This window comes from Notolepis coatsorum (assembly GCF_963971535.1).
Source record: "Notolepis coatsorum genome assembly, chromosome: 10".
Lineage (NCBI taxonomy): Eukaryota > Metazoa > Chordata > Actinopteri > Aulopiformes > Paralepididae > Notolepis > Notolepis coatsorum.
In genome coordinates this window covers 22,948,882-22,961,888 of record NC_140174.1, presented here as the reverse complement: position 1 = coordinate 22,961,888, position 13,007 = coordinate 22,948,882, and the positions used below count along the sequence as shown (strand labels likewise).

General features: G+C 45.6%; 1 protein-coding gene across 1 annotated transcript in view; it reads left to right on the top strand.

Moving 5' to 3' along the window:
* snx29 (sorting nexin 29) overlaps positions 1–13,007 on the top strand; it is a 396,887-nt gene that overhangs the window by 3,589 nt on the left and 380,291 nt on the right. The window contains exons 3-10 of the mRNA XM_084322960.1: positions 713–765; positions 2,881–3,005; positions 5,759–5,939; positions 6,726–6,796; positions 7,238–7,504; positions 8,947–9,340; positions 9,947–10,059; positions 12,697–12,793. Coding sequence (XP_084179086.1) covers positions 713–765; positions 2,881–3,005; positions 5,759–5,939; positions 6,726–6,796; positions 7,238–7,504; positions 8,947–9,340; positions 9,947–10,059; positions 12,697–12,793 — 1,301 coding nt within the window. The remainder of the gene's footprint in view (positions 1–712; positions 766–2,880; positions 3,006–5,758; positions 5,940–6,725; positions 6,797–7,237; positions 7,505–8,946; positions 9,341–9,946; positions 10,060–12,696; positions 12,794–13,007) is intronic.

The window sequence follows — 13,007 nt, the reverse complement described above, 5'->3', positions numbered from 1 at the left end:
CCCCTCCCCCCTCCCTTATGCTGCTATGACGCCCACATTCATTGATCAAAGGGGATCAATAAAGGAGTATCTTATCTTATAAGGCATTTCAACTGAAAAAACTAAAACATGACCTGGCTTATAAAAAACACGACTTGGCTAAAAGTCGATGATCTTGTTTACATGTCTACAGTCTAGTGTGGATATTGGTAATTGGAAGACTATCCTGGCAGGTTAGGCTGCTTCAGTTCTGTCGTACTTCCTGCTAAGATGATGCCCTTTTATTGGAAGGAAACTCGGCCCTTGGCAGGCTGTAGCTAGCTGATGGGAAGTGCCTCTTTTTTTTTTTTTTTTTTTTTTTTTTTTGTATTTTATTTTTGTATTATTTTTTAAACAAACACATAAACAAACATGACAACACACGATAAGATATACAAGCATTAATTGTCAGAGCACATCCAATGAAATCACATTTTAGTTAATTGTCTTATATAAGATATACCCCTAATACCTGTTATCTAAAAACCTACACACATATGCTCCAGCTCGAACCCCCCCCTCCCGGACCCCACCTTGGGAAGTACCTCCATTATCCCTCGCACCTAACCAGACACTACCATTATAAGCTAGCTTTTATTCTCTCCACCACTTCTAACCACATTGACATTTTGGATTCATTGAGACCCAGAATTCTGGAAGTGCCTCTTTCATAGGTTATTATCCTTGTCCCCAGTGCCAAATCCGCTTCGGAGGACGAAAGGAGATCGCCTCAGACTCCGACAGCAGGTAAGAAGGAAAAGTTTCTCAAGTTATTTTCTGTTGTATCCCCTCCAAGTAGGCTTAGTTGGTTTGTGATGAAATGTGAAGTGTGTGTGTGTGTGTGGGTGTGGGTGACGATGCGTCCAGTTTGAGGTCATGTAACAGGATGTGTCCATACTAGGGGTGAGACAAAAAGATCAATACTGTGATGTATCATCGTACTTCCTCTCGTGACACGCTATCGATACACTGGCGCAGAGTATTTGCTTGACAATCCCATTTTACTGCAATAAAAATGATTGGAATGAGGTGAACAGACTGAAAGTGTTATCTTATATACTTCTTTTTACTGCAGGGGACATAATTAATAGTTAATACACTAATGTACACTAAATAATCGGATCCGCTTTCATGTCAATTCTGTGACTAAATACATAAATCCTGTGTTTTGCCTTTAAAATGTTTATTTTTTATTTTTTTAAACCTTCTCTTTCTCGGATTTTCTCCCCATCCCAATTTAGTCGTTGTGCCAATTCCCCCCCTCCCCTACCTGGTTGTTGTACGCATGTTCTCCCACGAGTCGGTACAAGGGTGTCCTGATGTCGAACGCACGCTTCCTCCGAGACGTGCGCCGTCAAGCCAGTGACGCTTTTTCCACTTGGCAGCGAGGACTCTCATTGGTGGAGTGTAACGCGTGGGAGGGCACGCTATCTCCACCAAGTCCTCCCCCCGCTTAGGAAGTGCCGAGACCTGACCTGTAGGCGTCGCTGTCCACAACGCCAGATTCCCACCCGCCAGCTTTCCCACCCCCTAATACTGCCAATTGTATTAGTATGAACGGCCAGCCAAGCTGGTAGCAACGCAGAGAGCTGGGCTCGAACCCAGCGTCTCCTGCGTTGTTGACGAGCGCAATCTCCGCTACGCCACCTGACCGCATATGTGTTTTGCCTTTTTAATGGGTATTTCTTCTTCAGTTGCACAGATAACATGGTGTATCGTAAATAAAATGTTGTGATACTATAGTTATCGAGGGCCAAATTCGTCACAGTATGGTATTGTATTGTGAGTTACTCGTATCACCCCTAGTCCATACAAGCCTCCACATGGGTATGTGCGTACAGACGGTGTGCTTTATGTGGAAAATACATGCGTCCCTGTTTCTAACAGGGTGATTAGTCCACATGGATTTACCCGGACCGCCACAGCTGCTGCAGACCTTTAACGCCATAACTCTTAATCGATTTAACTTGAATCTTTTCAAGTTTGTGGTGCACATTCATGAACCCTATCGAGTTTGGTGACCCCATGAGCCCCATGAGCCACTGGGGCGACAGTGGCTCAGGAGGTAGAGCAGTCGTCTGGTAATCCGGAGGTTCCCAGTTCGATTCCCACTCCTCCCGGGCAGCATGTCGAAGTGTCCTTGAACAAGACACTTAACCCCTAATTGCTCCCGATGAGCAGGTTGGCACCTTGCATGGTTGCCCCACCCGTTGGTGTGTGAATGTGTGAGTGAATGGGTAAAAATTTGAGGAACAAATTGCAAAGCGCTTTGGATAAAAGCACTATATAGATGCAGCCATTTACCATGACCTTTCCTCTAGCGCCGCCATCAGGCCAAAATTTCAATTTTAGAATGAGTGTATCTCGAATACCTTCGTTCAAATCTTTTTTCAAATTTGTGGCGTACATTCATGACCCCTAGAGGAAGAAGCGTGTTGATTTCGGTGACCCTGTGACCTTTCCTCTAGCTTGTTTGTCCTCCTCGTCAGGTTGTCTGTGTGCTCGGCGAGAGGGCGTGTTGCATGTTAGCCAGGCGCTCCTCTGTGCAGGGTGATCAGAACTGTTCAACTCCCTGAAGCCACAGCCACCTTTTTTTGGTACTTTCGCTTTCAAACCAGCCGCAGCCTGAGAACTGGAGTGTGAGGGGCTGTAACACTAAAGATGGCGGCAATGACAAAGAATTTCTGAAAAAAAAAATATATATATATATTTGTTGTTTAAATAATAATAAAACAAAAATGTTTAATACTAATAAAAATATCGATAATATAATACGATATGATTTTTGTTTTTTTTGTTTTTTTGATAACATTTTTGGTCATATCGCCCAGCCCTATGTTAACCAGGCGCTTCTCTGTGCAGGGTGATCTGTCTCTGTGCTCAGTTCGAGGCCGTTCTCCAGCATGGTCTGAGGAAGAGCCGAGGTCTGGCCCTCACCGCCGCCGCGCTCAAACAGGCCGCAGGCTTCACCAGCAAGACCGAAGCAGGTACGACACCCGGAGGCCGTATGTTTCAACTAACTCTGGTTTGGTTTAAAAATGGCTACTGTTTATGCCAAGTCGAGATATTTCGAATATTTTGAATGTCCGCAGTCGGTAGTGAGGGCGAACGACCCTTGTGTAGAAGAGACATCGTGACATAACATATCGAATACAACACTGCTTTCCATTAGATTGGTTTGTGTAGTAAATGGTTGCTTAAAGGTGCACTGGGTCGTTTTGGGGGAAACTAACAACCTCTGAAAAGTCCAAATAAAGTAAAATGATACATCTTTAGTATTGAATATATAAAGACTGTGGTGCTCCTACACTCCACCACCTTTACTATACAAACCTACCCTCCACCATCTTTACTATACAAACCTACCTTCCACCACCTTTACTATACAAACCTACCCTTCACCACCTTTACTATACAAACCTACCCTCCACCACCTTTACTATACAAACCTACCCTCCACCACCTTTACTATACAAACCTACCCTCCACCACCTTTACTATACAAACCTACCCTCCACCACCTTTACTATACAAACCTACCCTCCACCACCTTTACTATACAAACCTACCCTCCACCACCTCTACCATACAAACCTACCCTCCACCACCTTTACTATACAAACCTACCCTCCACCATCTTTACTATACAAACCTACCCTCCACCACCTCTACTATACAAACCTACCCTCCACCACCTTTACTATACAAACCTACCCTCCACCACCTCTACTATACAAACCTACCCTGCACCACCTTTACTATACAAACAAGCATCCTCTAAGAGCAATGTTGGTTCACTTTGTTTTAAAGCAGTTTTATTTATTTATAAATTTTTCAAGTTTTGTGTCAAGATTATAAACATTTTGTAACTAGTTATTGTAGAGGAAAACTTCCCGGGGCAGCTTGAAATAAGGGGGAATCGGTGTGTTGTTTGTGCAAATCTGGACATGGAATCCTTTGAGAATCATTATTTCTCTTTTTCATTAAGTCTTTTTTGTTGTTGTGTTTAAAACCCTGGAGCAGAGTCCATAATGTTATCTCGGTTCATCCCCATGAATAGGTTTCAAATAATATTTTTTAATGAAGTCATTTAATGAATTTACTTAATTTAAATTCCTGGGGGTTGTTGTGTAAGAGCGGACCTGAGGATCCTCACCTTGGCACAGGGAGGATATTTGCAGTGATGTTCATAAAGGAAACGGATGCTTTGGCGAGCGTCTCCGCCCTCCTGGAGAGCCAGCTGTATGGAGGCTCGCTGTGAGACGGATGCTAATGCAACAGACATTATTACTACAGTCAAACACGGCACGCCAGAGAGAGAGAGAGAGAGACTACCGTTTCACTTACAATGCTGTCACTCTGTCTCTCTCTCGCTCTCTCTCTCTCTCTGTCTCTCTGTCTCTCTGTGTCCCTGTATCTCTCTCCCTCTGTCTCTTTCTCCCCCTCTCCCCCACTGTCTCTCTCCCTCACTGTCTCTGTCTCCTCTCTCTCTCTCTCTCTCTCTCTCTCTCTCTCTCTCTCTCTCGGACAGGTAGGTAGTGCTCTTGGCCGTAGTTTCACAGCTTAAGCGAGCATATTGTCAGTGTTCTGGAAAAAACGGTTCATTCTTCACAGATGAAACGTCTCACGGATTGAGGCGGAAAAGCGGGAATAATGCAGAGACCTGTGTCGCTGGTTTCACAAGAGGCATCCTTCAGTCGGGCGTACCTTTCTACACGATGCTTTATCAATGGTTTGGCTCGATTCCAAGTTCACCAAACATCGTCTACTCATGGGATACAATGTCAGTCGGTCTAATGGACGAGGAGAATGCACTGGTGTCGTCGGGTGACCCGAGCTGCGATGCTAAGCTAGTTTTGGCCGGCGGTGTTTCCTGGATGGATATTAGAAGGCCATGTTCAAGGTAAAGAGCCTGCGTGGAACCACAGAGGAAGCTGCTTTAATAATCCATAACGACGGAAAATCACAACGCGCATGAAAGGTCTACATGCGTGTGTCTCTGTCTCTCTCCGTTTCTCTCTCTCTCTCTCCTTCTCGTCTTATCCACGTCTCTCCTAGGAACCCCCCCCCCCCCCCCCCATCATTTCCCTCTTATCTGCCTCACTGGCAAGTTTCCAAAGCGTTTTTTTTCTCCTAAAGACCTTGTTACTGAAATGCGAGACGCCCCAAGGTTCACCCCTCTATACATGCCGCGCTCTGCTCTGAAACTTTCATGTAATTCATAGTCCATGAAACCCTCCGTCTCAGGGTCTCCCGCCTGCGCGGCGCACGGCTCGCCACCGAGGCCCGTTCCAAGGCCGTATGCTAAACGTATGCAAAAACAGGCGAGACCTCTTGCACCACCCCGTTCTCACTAATTACCACGCCTCCGAAAACCTGACAAGGATTTTATTTTGCGCGAGGGACCTTCAACTGAGGAAATTTATACCAACGAGTACACAGCGTGAGCCACACGAGGCTTATATCTATATATGTTGTTCGTGGAGATGAGGAAGTCACGGGCAGAGCTGTGAACTGAGGTGGGACATTGTTAATGAGTCAGACACACTATTTGAAGCTCTGCTGACTCTCATGGTTCTCTAAGAAGTTTCTCTCCGCAGACCGCCTCGCTCCTCGTGAGCCTTGTATACTTTGACTCTGGACGATTGGAGGCGTTTTCTTGGATGGGATGGGAATTGATTTGAATTCCTCTCTTTTTGTTGTCTTCCCCCCCCTCTCTCTCTCTCTCTCTCTCTCTCAGAGTTGACGTTCTGGTTCTATGTGAAGGAGCACCTGAATCGCCATGAGCTCCAGCGGTTCTACTCTCTGCGTCAGATCTCCTCTGAGCTGGGCCGGGGTCGCGCCTGGCTCCGCTGCGCCCTCAACGAACACTCCCTGGAGCGCTACCTGCACACACTGCTGGCCGACCGCACGCGCCTGGGGTCAGTGTGTGTGAGAGAGGGAGGTGGAGGGAGAGGGGGATAGAGAGAGAGGGAGAGAGAGATATGGAGAGAGAGGGAAAGGGAAAGAGGGAGAAAGAGAGAGAGAGGGAGGGAGGGGGAGAGAGGGAGGCGAGGGGGGGAGAGAAAGAGAGAGATAGAGGGAGGGGGAGAGATGGAGAGAGAGAGGGGGAGAGGGGGGGAGAGAGAGAAAGAGAGAGAGGAGGGGGAGAGAGATCGAGAAGGAGATATGGAGAGAGAGGGAGGCGAGAGAGGGGGGGGGGGGGAGAAGGAGTTGCCCTTGAGCAAGGCACCTGCCCTCTGACTCAGTGGAGCTGCACACAGTGGCCAGCTGTCCAACACTATGATTAAACTGGGCTACAGGTCTGTGTGTGTTGCCTACCCTCCCCCTGCCACTTCTGTTCCTGTAAATAAGAATGTGTTCTTGGTCAACTTGCCTGGTTATATGAAGGTTAAAGAGAGAGTGTGTGTTTTAGATTTAGATTACATTGTGTATGTGTGTGTAAGAATCATTCTAACCCTAGTACACGCTCGTGGAAAACCATCTGTAGGAGGCGAAGGTCGCAAGACCAAAAACCTCACAGTTTTCTTCCACCCCAATGAATATTTAATGAGAAACTGTCATGCCGTTTCGCTACCTGCGATCTCACCTTCCTCGCAGGTTTGTTCTTCTTTATCTGGTTTCACCACCTCTGACGAGATTGGAGGTTATTTCTGTTACAGCCTGTTTTTCCTCTCGGCCTGCACTGACTTACCTCTCTCTTCCAGAACCTATTATGAAGACTGGGCATTCATTCTAGATGAGGAACGAGCCAGTATGCTTCCCACAATGGCTGCAGGTGTGTGTTTCTGTCTGTCTGTTGTGTTTTTTCACAGACAGACAAACAGTGTTTACAGTCGGGTCACTTACCCGCTCAGCAATTTTGGAAACAGACTTTGTATTGATGCTCGATGATTACGCCGTCTAGACTGGAATTCAGATGAGAAAAATTACTTTATTAATTTATTTACCAAGAAAAATAAAAGTAAAAGTTAGCGGTTTCCATTTCTGCATAATGATGACTCAAAGATGTAACGTGTGTATAGTAGTAACAGTCATACGGCGGACGTCTGCAGACTGTATCCGTTGGGTTCACTTTAGCCTCCCTGCCCCTCTCTCTGTAGGCCTTACACTGCACTTTGTTAATAAAAACACCCTCATCAGCCTCGTATCGCTCGAGTAAACACATTCCATAATGAATGATGATTCATAATGAATAACCCAGCTCTCCCCCCCCCAGGGTTGAACTCCATCCTGTTTGCCATTAACATCGACAACAGCGACCTGAACGGCGGCGTGACGCGCGGGGGAGGCAGCTCGGCGGTGTCCCACCTCCTGAAGGAGTCCACCCAGGGCATCGGGACCCTGTGGAAGGAGTCCGCCCAGGGCGTGAGCAGCCTCCTGCGGGAGATCAGCACCGCCACGGCCGTGGTGCCGGGCTTCACTCCCAGGCCCGACGGAGGAGCCTCCGACCCGCTGCCCGTCCTGCCCCGCAGCGCCTCCGCTGGTAGGGAGGACTCTCACTGCTGTTTTGATTCCGGCGGCGCGTTCCCTGGTCCCCTCTCGGATTGACCGGGAGGTTTCTAAAGGTTTTCCGGTTCACAGCTGGAACTATAAAAGCGTAACGACAGGATTGATGATGATGCCGGGTGCATGGCGTGTTGTAGCTTTGGGGAGGGAGGATGGAATAACAATCAGTCTGAGAGGCGGACGTTCTTCATGCACGTGGTCTGCTGGAAAATATGTAGCTTTCATATGGAGGAAAAGTCATTCTCAGTTGCAATCCTACTTTAGGTTTATGGTTAGATTATCTTCTAAGAAAGTCTTCTCTTCACTTCTCCTCTCTTTTCCTCTCTTCTCTTCTCTTTTTCCCTCTCTTCTCTTCTTCTCTTCTCTATTTTCCTCTCTTCTCCTCTATTTTCCTCTCTTCTCTATTTTCCTCTCTTCTCTTCTCCTCTATTTTCCTCTCTTCTCTTCTCCTCTCCTCTTTATTTTCCTCTCTTCTCTTCTCTCTTTTCTTCTCTCCTCCTCTCTTCTCCTTCTCTCCTCGTATCTTCTCCTCTATTTTCCTCTCTTCTCTTTTCCTCTTCTCTCTTCTCTTCTCTATTCTATTCTCTTCTCCTCTATTTTCTTCTCTCTTCTCTCCTCTGCTCTTCTCTTTCCTCTCCTCTTCTCTTATTATCTCCTCTCCTCTTCTCTTTATTTTCTTCTATCTTCTCTTCTCTTTATTTTCTTCTCTTCTCTTTTCTTCTCTTTTCTCTTCTCTTCTCTTCCTCTCTTCTCTTCTCTCCTCTGCTCTTCTCTTCTCCTTTTCTTCTCTCTTATCACTGGACTATCTTGTGTTTTGTACTTTTTTTTATATTGTATTGTATTTGTATTTATATTTTATAGTGTATCTATAGTGTATATAGATACTGGACTGTATAGGACTGTGAAGCTCTGTATCCCCCACCCTGTATCCCCATGCTGCTTTGACACCCGAATTTCCCCAAGGGGATTAATAAAGTAGGGCTGTCTTAAATACTTGCTTGCGATTATAAAAAAAAATCATGTGCAAAATCAACTCTGCCTCTCTTTGTTAACTACAACAAGCAATGCTGTTTGTTATTTAAGATGAGGTCGGACTCGGCACTGACAGATTTGTGTTCATTGTGCTGCTTTTATAAAGCTTCAAACGACTGCTTACAATATTTCATGAAAGCAAAGTGTTTTGTTTGTCTAAGATTTAAAAAGGTTTAAACTTTACAGCACTGACAAAGTTGAACAAAGTGCTGTACAAGTCCCACAACATATTTATTTTTTAATTTTTTTTTAATTTTTTTTTTAATTTCGAAGCTTCGAATTAAAATCGAATCTCGGCCCTGAAGCTTCGAATTCAAAAAAAATAATCGAAGGTCAGCCCTATAAAGGATCATCTTATCTTCTCTTATTATCTCTCCTCTCCTCCAGACTCGGGACTGAGGAAGGAGCGTCGCAGGAGGAAGAAGATCACCAACATCATCTCTTTCGAGGACGACCTAGACGGCGTGGCGGAGGACGAGGACGAGGGGGACGAGAGCGTGATGAGGAGGAGCCACACGGCCCCCGTCCCCCAGGGGAGCGTGGAGGAGGCCGTAGAACCCCTGGAGCCCGCCTTCTCCCTCTCCTCCGCCCAGAACGGCGTCGCCGAGCCCGGGATAGTCAGCTGGGTGGGGTCCCCCCGCACCTCCACCACGCCCCCTTCCACCAGGCCCCCGCTGCCGGACAGTAAGAGTATAGACAACGAGGAAGAGGACGAGGACGAGGAGGAAGAGGTGTACAAACCCAGGGAGCTGACCCGGGAGGAGAGGGCCAGATCTGACCAGTGAGTTGTTGTGGACGAATCACAAGCCGTCGAGTCCAACTTTACTCACCTTGATGGCCCAGTGTCTGTCGGCTCAGCTTTTAAGCATTTAAAAAACATGCATCACGTTTTCATAAGTGTGTGGTAATCCAGGGCCAATGGTTGAGAGCACCTGTTCAGTTTACATGGTGACAACTAAGGCAAGTAGGGAAAGTACCTTTTTAATTTAGGGCCAAATTAAGTTGTTTTATATTGAGAAACGCCATCTACTACACCTGCAATTGCATACATTGTCCAAGGGCACTTTCACACCCTTGTTCATTTTGAAACGGGCCAAATCTGGAGTGAAACTGAACCATATGAACCATACTTTATAAACAAAGCCACGTGATCACGCAGAGTTTTGAACATCGGTTGACAAACAAGAATAATGTATTTTTAAGAATCACTATCTAGATTATCCACTTGACTGTCTGCGATTGATAATGCGTGCGTTTGGGCATTTGAAGGGCCCCTTTTTAACACGGTAAGAGAACAAGGTGATGCTGTCGTGGAAAGGGTTCCATTGAGCCGCACTGAACCAGGCAGTGTGAACCGAGCCTGATCTCTCACCCCTGTGTGTTCCAGGGTGGTGGTGGGCAGCCTGTCCAGCGTGTCCACGTGGAGCCCCCTGCAGGTGATGACGGACCACTGCAGCGCTGACATCCTCATCCCCGTCACCCGTGCGGACCCACAACCAGGTGAGAAGCCTTGAGACATAAAAGTCACTACAGTGGGAAACTTTTAAACGGGACACTTTTCAAGATTTTCAACCTTGATCCTATCGTTCTGTTGTGAGGAGGCAGTGTAACTGAAGTCAACTCAAGTGTTCCTTTATTAATCCCCTTGGGGAAATTCTGGTGTCATAGCAGCATGGGGGACAGGAGAGGTACAGGCTAAATAGGTAATAATAATAACAATAATAATAGAACATAGAACAAAGTAATAATGGTGATAGTGGTAATTGTGATAACAGTAGTGAACAATAGCGAATGGCAGACTTTAATCAGACAGTAGTAATATTGATGACGGTATATACATGGTGCAAACCGTAGTAACACACTGCACCAGAGTCCATGCAGTGTTTGTTAATAAGAGTCAGAGAGTCCTAACAGTTCTCAAGTTCACCAGCCGTTAGTTCTCCAGCAATTGGCAGAAGTCCGTGCCCACGGTTGTGGAGCCTGATGGCTACTGGCACGACGGACTGTGGGGGGATTAGTCTCCTCAGCCTGGCTAGCTCCTCATACAGGGGGTGGGAGGGGTTTTCCAGTATAGCGTCCAGCTTTTCCCTCATCCCCCTCTTGGCCACCGCCTTTAGTTTGAACTCACCAATGTGTTCTGTGTCTCAAGCTGCACCCGCTCTCCTCCAGGGCGACGTCACAGAGAGGAGAGCAGACCTCTAGAGAACTGCAGACACTATTCCCTCAACCATTTCATCAACTTTCCTCGAGTTGGACCAACTACGGTTGAAAATAGTTGAGGAAGTAGTGTCTGCAGAGGGTTGGAGCATGACAAAATTGGGGACCCTGATGTAAACAAGACGAAAGTCTTTCTCTGGTCTGCATCCCCTTAACAATTGTGTGTATTGAGCCGTACTGTATTGTACCCATTCTGCTCATACAATTTTCAATCAATCAATCAAACTGGAAGATTGTTTGAGGGGGGGGGGGGGTCATTATCCCACAGTTTCAATTGTGTGAAGTGCTTATCTTAAGCACACATATCCTATAGGGGGTTGTGAGTGTTTGAATACCAATATTGGACCTTCTGAGGACCTGTAGTGATCATTCACTTTCCTGTTGAAATCCTTGTCTCAAAAGGATAGTTCTGCTACGCATAGATGGAGGTTATATTATTTCATTCTGCATCCAGCGACCAGTGTTGAGAGGCTAACGTTTTCCTGTAACAAAGTAGTGTTGGGTATTACTGTTCCAAGGTCGGATCACAATCATTACAGTTACATATACACTGTCATTACCATTGCAATTATAATTTATTCAGATAGCCTAAATATTGTGATGATTCCCTCTTTATCGGCATAATAGACCTACTGAAAACTCTAGGGACACACTTTTCATTAAGTCTGCAACTATGAATATTTGAATATAAAATAGCCCGAAGGGAGGTGAGCTGACTGCTGTATTTTTATGGAGGGGTTTGTTGTAGAAAAAGTCTTCTATCAAAAGTGAAACATATCTTTTTAAAGGAGCTATGGGCTATTTCAACAATGCCCGTTCCCGATCAGAAAGCATCAGGATGCCTCCAAAGCCATGCCCCGCTAGGTAGCTAGCAGGCAGCTATGAGTTAGCGGCAGGCCTTTGTGTACGCGCGCAACTGCCTCTTAGCATGCAACGACCCGCCAGCGGGACCTTTTTTGCGCAAAATACCACTTCTGACTCTTGGCCAGTAGTTCCGTCAATCTAGATCCGATCTCGAAAATGATTGTGAATCGTTGTAGGAAATGAGTGTGGCTTACCAATGAAACACCACGTGGGGATGTATCAATCTAAAAAACTAAAAAAGACTAACGAGCGAAAACGGGAAGAGAAAAACAGCCGAATGAATTGAAGTCTATGAGAAAACTCAGTTTTTCTTTTGTACACAGTTTACCAAAATCACTCCTAATCACTCATTTCTGAATGGATCTTTATGAGATTTGGACATGTACTACATAAGGCTTCAGGCTATGGCTCCGTATGGATTTGTAAGCCATACCACCTTCTGGGGAAATACTACCTCTGGACTACTAACTACTACAGAAAAACTTTACTAACAAGTTTTTCTACAACTCAAGTTCAGACCTATGTTACTCTATTACGTTAGCACTAAAAGTGAGACATTTTTCTGGAATCAGAAACTTCAGAATGTCATCTTTCAAAAGAGACCAGGGTCATGCTCGTTCCAATCATGTGACGACTAGGTCGTTCGTTTGATTGGAAGCTCCTGCCCCTTATCGGAACAACAATTCTTATTTTTCTTTTATGAAACTACTTATTTTTTGGAGTACTATCGATCCTTTAAAGGAGAGTGTCATGAAAACCCCATTCTTTGTAAGAGGTATTGTGCAGTCAAGCCCAAATCAATAGATAATATCTACCTGCTTCGGTTACCATGGCACTCAAAAACCTCTCCTGCACAATGCATTTAGTCTCTTCCCTCGGTGCTAAATACACATGGGGCTGCTGCTATTATGCGTTTCTCACATCGACTCGATACACTGGCAACTGCTTACGGCTCTGAAGTACAGATTAATCACCCAATGAGAATTAATTTCTTTTAGGGACTTTTTTCTTCACCTCCACGTCTGGCCTTTTAGTTTCACTTCCATTTTGTTTCAGTGAGCTCCGTGGAGGACGCAGTCGCACTTCCTCCTCAGTCTGACTCAACAGGACCCGCTCGAATCTGGGACGGCGGCCGGTCGCAACTCCAGTTCAAGTATGCCACTTTTAGTATTTCAATCCCCAATGATATTTGATACGATTGTTTACATTTTATAATTTTTTTTACAATTTTTCTTTTATCATATAGAAAAATGGATAGGGTCAACAGATGTTTGTATGGACACAAACGGCGAAGATAATGCAGAAAAGTTAGCAAATATTGAGCAGTGTAAGCGTACCTACATATGGAATGTGTATATTATTATTAA